The following is a 6,000-nucleotide window of genomic DNA, read 5'->3' on the forward strand; positions in this document are numbered from 1 at the left end:
GCATGAGACGCAGCTACCTACGTAAATGCTGGATGACGGCTTCGTCTAGTTAGCCAAGTTTACCAGCCTAGCCACTCATTTACCGATTCATCAGATGTGCTGGAGAGTTCTTTCTCAGTGGACGAGTCGTGTTTTGTATATTTCGTCGTGGATGTTGGTCGAGCGTTTGCCGGGCGAGGTGAGCCAGACGGATCGGAACCAGGTCTCGGGATTATTCGGAAGCGGTACCCTCGTTCCTTCCTATTCTTCGATCGCATAAATGCAACTTGTTGCGATCAACCTTTCTCTCTTAATCAAATGTCCAGGCGCAATGTCTACGCGCGTAGATCCAACTTATCAAACAACTGAAACATACTCGAGAAGACGTGTTACATGTACCCCAAAGGTCTCACGAAAAATAAGGCGTCATGGAACTGCTGAACAGTCGAAACTGCGCGTTGTGGATGAGGGAGGAGTGTACTTTGTAGAAGGGTCCCGCAAGCGATAAGAAAATGACGTTCGTGGATAAGAAGGTCCGAGAATAGCCCCAGGTTTTTGGCCCACCTTGAACTAGCAGCCCCGGATCTCCAACACAAGCTCGAAGTTGTAGTGGAGTCCACTTGTTCCATTTGAGAACGTGTGAACTACTAGACATCGAGGCGCTGAGGGCTCGCACTGCTGGTTGAAGGCTTCATGTTCAGAACAGCAGGATGTCCATTCGAACTCACATTTTCGAGAACACGACCGTGCGCCTTCCTGCCTTCTGTACACCCCTCCTATCGAGCTAAACTCGAGCTAGACCGATTTGCTCTCTCCTCGTCGCACAAACACCAAGCTGAAGAAGGGAGTTTGGTCTGCGAACTTTACAACATGCGGACCTCCGATATGTTGTTGGCTACCATCACCTGCTGGCGGCCCCTCTCGCCCACCGTCGCTTACTCCTTCCCCCTTGAACAGTCAGAAGCGCGCGATCAAGTTCCAAACGGCTTACGAACGCAAACCATTCCAGAATTCCAGAAATCGTCAGCTTCGGCATAATGGACATCATCCCGTGAGGTCACCTAACAACAATTGCTCGCCCTAGGCCATTTGCGCCAATCGCAATCTTAATCACGACCGTCTTCTATGTATTTCTCCGAAAACTCCGGTCCCTAAGCCTCGCCGAGGCCGGTTTTGATAGCATCAACAGTCTATAATCTTACTGTTGAGCTCTGTGGCGCTCTTTAGAATGAGATGCGTTGCATTTGTTATTATCTATCTGTAAAAGCGCTCGTAGTTGGAGTATTGGAGGCACTTATTCTAGGGAGGCTGTCGGTGATCAAAGCTCCTGCGGCGAACGCTCTGTCCTCACACCTCCAAAGTTTGCTCACGAAGTGTTGATGCCCTTACCGTGTTTAGGTTTCCCGCGTTTGAAGTCCGCATTAGGTGGCGTTCGGCAACCTACGCGGCACAATACTCACCCAAAGTCATACAGTGCTCTGCATTCATATTGTTTAACGAGGGTGAGTAGAGTTTGTTATCTTCGTATCATCATCAACGTCTTTCATGTCACTTTCCTGCGTCGTCTCACACATGACGACGTGCTGGTATCGACTTGGGGTTATTCGGGCCGTGCTCGGGTATGAACAGAACACGGCGGTCGCTTTCGAGTTCACGACAACAGAGTGTGCCTTTGATTCAGGCTAGTGCCTGCCCAGGTGGCCTTGGTTCGGGCTGGTACGCCAGTACCAATCAGCAGTCTCTCCACCAATTGAGCCGATCCCCGGCTTACTTCCGATCTCAGCCAGCACGTGTCATAAGGAGGGGCGTGCGCGCCGGATTTGGGATCAAGCATGTGGATCGGCTTGTCTGTGGAGAAGTCTGCCAATCGGGAAGTCAAATGGTGGAACGAACCGCCAATCAGGTAGGGACCAAGCATGCTTCAGCTGTAAATTGGCAGCCATCGTAGGTCTAGGTCTCTCGCAGGGCGCTGCCACAGGCCGGCGGATACCTTCAAAACCATGCTTCCCCTCGCGGATTCCATCTCGTGTCAGTCTAAAGCAAACCTCATCGTTGATCACACTTCACAGTCGCTTTCAAGTAACCAAACTTTGCCAATATGCGCTTCTCCATCATCGCCGCTGCCGCTGCATTGAGCTCTACAGCTCTGGCCCAAGGTCTTCTTGACCAGATCCCGCAATGTGCTGTGAGTTATTGACCATAACTATCGGCGAACGAAAGCTAATGAAAACGCAGCAAGCCTGCTTCGGTGGCAACTTAGGCAGCTGCGGTGCTACTGACATTGCATGCATTTGCGAGAGCAAGATTATCGACGCTGTGTCTTGCTGTGTGTTCGCTACTTGCTCACAGTCGGATATCGCTGGTATGTCGCTTCCCATTTCGCGTCCCGTGCCAGCTAACAAGTATCACAGCGACCACTCAGTTCGGTGTCGAGATTTGCAAACTTCAGAACATCGACGTCAACACCCAACCCTCCTGCCCGTCTGGCAGCGCGACAGCATCTGGCAGCGCGACACCGTCTGGCAGCGCGACCCCTTCTGCCGGCAACTCCTCTGTCACACAAGTGTCTGGCACCGCCTCCATGACCCCTTCAGGAAGCGCCTCCGCCACTTCAGCATCGGCGGCTGGCAACACTGGAGCAGCACCCATCCAGACTGCAGGCGCCGGAGTCGGTCTTGGACTTGCCATGGTCGGACTGCTCGCTGCTTTGTAGGAGAACACCGTTATCACTGTACGCTGTTGGACACTTGCCCAGCGCCCGTTGTTCGAACGGTTGCCCCAGCCATGCACCTGACGCGTCGTGTACCAGACAACTTCCCGACTCGCGCCTCAAGAAAACCTTCCTGCAAACATCTGTTATTCGCACCGAAGACATGGCCTGGTTTATTTGTAGTGTATTCCCACAGTTTGGAAACTTCTTTGTCTAATAACATAATCTATTTCGGCATTTACAACTGTTAGTGGAACTCTAGCATTAGTGCTAAACTGCAATAACAAGTAACTGTGAATGCATCCTCTTTGTGGACATTTAATTGATGTATCCCCTTAAAGGGATGTGCTATGAAACTACATACATCGATGATACCAGGCTGGAAAGTCTGCCTCCATCTTTTGTTCGCGACTGCACGACGTGCTGCGGGATAAACCAGCTGATCCGCCCAATTCCGTGCCCGTGCGGCTTATTCTTGAACATTCGAGGTTGAAGCCTCGTCGGCCCCTAGTCGGGACGCGCTCGGCCGCTACTATTTGCCATTAGCTGCCTTCCACCAAAGCATGTTCAGCTCCCGCGGCCCATTGGACGATCTCCACACCCCAGATCTTCGACCCTTCAACATTCCCGGCATCCATCACTGTCAGCCTTCATCATCAGTCCTCACTTCCAGCCTAATCCCTTTTTTCCTCCCTTTTTTTGCGCATGCATTCCACGTAGCTGTTGCGACGCTCTACCGCGATAAGCATTCATAAGGTTGTGCGACAATGGGTCTCGGCATCCTGTCTGACCATGCGCTCGAACAGGTCCCTGGGACCGCGCAGGTATTGGAAGGCGAGCAGCGGAGGGAAATCGAAAGAAATGCAGGAAATATCATAGGGAGGTCAGGCTTGAAGTACGACAAAACTGGGACAATACTGCTTGTTCCTCAGCCGAGTGATGATCCGAATGATCCGCTTGTACGTCTTTCAAACGTCCCATTCTGACACAAAATCTAGGCAAGTGCACATAGTTGACTGATACTCCAGAACTGGTCGCTTCGTCGTCGCGACACCATTCTCCTTCTTCTATCCTCCATATCAGTCATCGCAAGCACCCTCTCTCCCATTCTTGCCGCCAATACTGTCTCCCTCGCCATTTACTTTGGTCACAACCTAACCGACATGGCTCTGTTGACCGGCTACCACCTCTTGGGTGTCGGAGTCGCGGGTTTTCTTTTCGTGCCGTCAGCGCGTATCTGGGGAAAACGACATGTGTACATTCTAGGAACTGTGATAGTCGTGGTGAGTTGTGCGTGGGGTGGCGCGATAGGAAACAATTATGCTGGATTTCTATGGGCGAGGGTGTTTCAAGGCGTGGGCCTAGCGCCATTCGAAGCGCTCGTCAATGGTGAGTTCAAGCGTGGATATCCTTGAATCCTACTTGAAGCATACACTAACTTTATGTCTCGATTCAAAGCCAGTGTTGGCGATATGTATCACGTCCACGAGCGCGGAGTCCGCATGGCGCTTTCAAACTTCGCCGTCTTTGGAGGCGCGTTCCTTACCCCGGTTTTGGTAGGAGTGATTGCAGATTCAACCGGATATCAGTGGACATTCTATTTTGTCGCCATATTCTCGGGGATCATGCTACCGCTGATCATACTCTTCTGCCCGGAAACGGCGTTCAGGAGGGAAGAGAAATTTGACACCGACACTATGGGGAACTTGCTGGTTAAGGATGGAGAAGAGATGAAAATCCTGGGTAATAGGGGGTCGAGTAGCACATCTGCTGAACACGAAGCAGCCGGAAACACGGATGAAAAAGGAGCAGGAAACTCTGCGGACCAGCATTCGGTGGGCGATTCGCCACGCAAGGCTACTTTTCTCGAAAGTATGAAGCCGTTCAATGGGCGGAAAACAGATGACCGGTATCTGCACCTTCTTCTGCGGCCATTCTCGCTGTTCTTGCATCCGGGTATACTGTGGGCCTGTCTCATCCAAGGCAGTCTAATCGGTTTCACGGTCCTTATCGGTGTTGTGCTTGCAGCAATTATGCTTGGCCCACCGCTTTGGTTTGGAGAAAAGGAGACAGGATACATGTAAGTTGATACATTCCGTTCATATCTTGCACCTGCATGTCCTAATCCCATCAAGGTATACAGGCGCCTTCATCGGTGCACTCCTCGGCTTCGGCCTCACCGGTCTGATTAGCGACTGGTCCGCCAACCTGCTCACGCGTCTCAATAACGGCGTTTACGAACCCGAGTTTCGCATGGTGCTCGTGGTCCCACAACTCATATTAGGTTGTGCTGGTATCTACGGCTTCGGCTGGACCAGCGCAGATACGGCAACGTACGGCTGGTTTTGGCCTGATTTCTTCTTCGCGCTTGTAGTTATGGGTATGGTGTGTGGTGCTGTCGCCAGTGCGCTATACATTGTCGATGCGCATCGTAAGTCTCCAAGACCATTCCATGCTTTGAGATACTGATGTATATAGGCGGCATGTCCATCGAAGCTTTCACGTGCCTCCTCGTTTTCAAGAACGTGTTCTCCTTTGCCCTGACGTTTAAAGGCTTCGACTGGGTCGTTGAGGCTGGACGGCGGAGTGGGGTAGGTGGTGGTGGGGGAATCAAGACCCTGTTTATCGCCGTCGGGAGTGCGCAGGTCGCTGTTTGTGCGTTGACGATTCCGATGTGTAAGTCTCAGAGAGAAGGTGAGATGAGGGCAGAGGCTAATCCGTGCTTTTATAGATATTCTCGGCAAGAAGAACCGGAGTTTCTTCCATCGTCACAATGTTTTCTTTGCGGTAACGGATTGGGTGGCGGATAAACTGACATTTTGGTAGGAGGTTGTCAGAAGGCCATTGTTGGAGAGGATCGCTTAGGGTGTATTAATGTGGACTTCGATTCCTGCACTGTCGTTTACTATGTTTGTTTCTATCTTCTGTTGTTCTTATCGGATCAGAGCCATCTATCCCTGCCATCGCCGCATTGAACATGCTTCGGTTACATGAGTTTCTAGTCATGGTATAAACCATGACAATCTCCATTTCTTCACATACGAGCATAGGACACTGAGAATTAGGCTTCCCGTCCGCTCAGCCATGTACAAGCAGTGTACCGGCGGATTAGTAGTTAGGTGGGCGCTGTTGTGTGTTTTTGTCAAGAAGACCGTTTTTTTTGGAGCCGCCAACGCGGGTTTTCCGCCCCCAAATTGCCCAGGTTTCGCCCTATCGCTTGGCAACCACTCACCGCACGCGTTACACAGCCACGACAGGCTCTAAGATGAGATAAATGCCTGGCCCCAAAGATCCTCCACCAACCAACCCAA

At 51.5% G+C, this 6,000-nt stretch overlaps 2 protein-coding genes across 2 annotated transcripts; both read left to right on the forward strand.

The window, feature by feature from the left end:
* Positions 1-2,157: 2,157 nt before the first annotated feature.
* J4E93_006640 (uncharacterized protein) lies at positions 2,158-2,692 on the forward strand (the record flags this gene model as incomplete). The annotated part of the gene is made up of 2 exons (XM_049344552.1): positions 2,158-2,164; positions 2,391-2,692. The coding sequence occupies 2 exons, from the start codon at positions 2,158-2,160 to the stop codon at positions 2,690-2,692; spliced, it is 309 nt and encodes a 102-aa protein (XP_049198206.1).
* A 1,362-nt stretch (positions 2,693-4,054) lies between these two features.
* Positions 4,055-5,515, forward strand: J4E93_006641 (uncharacterized protein; the record flags this gene model as incomplete). The annotated part of the gene is made up of 5 exons (XM_049344553.1): positions 4,055-4,078; positions 4,148-4,769; positions 4,825-5,120; positions 5,168-5,365; positions 5,421-5,515. Coding segments are annotated over 5 exons (1,235 nt in total), but the record flags the coding sequence as incomplete, so codon positions are not given.
* Between the last annotated feature and the right edge of the window lie 485 nt (positions 5,516-6,000).

This window comes from Alternaria ventricosa, assembly GCF_023758065.1.
Source record: "Alternaria ventricosa strain BMP 2768 chromosome Unknown scaffold_11, whole genome shotgun sequence".
NCBI lineage: Eukaryota > Fungi > Ascomycota > Dothideomycetes > Pleosporales > Pleosporaceae > Alternaria > Alternaria ventricosa.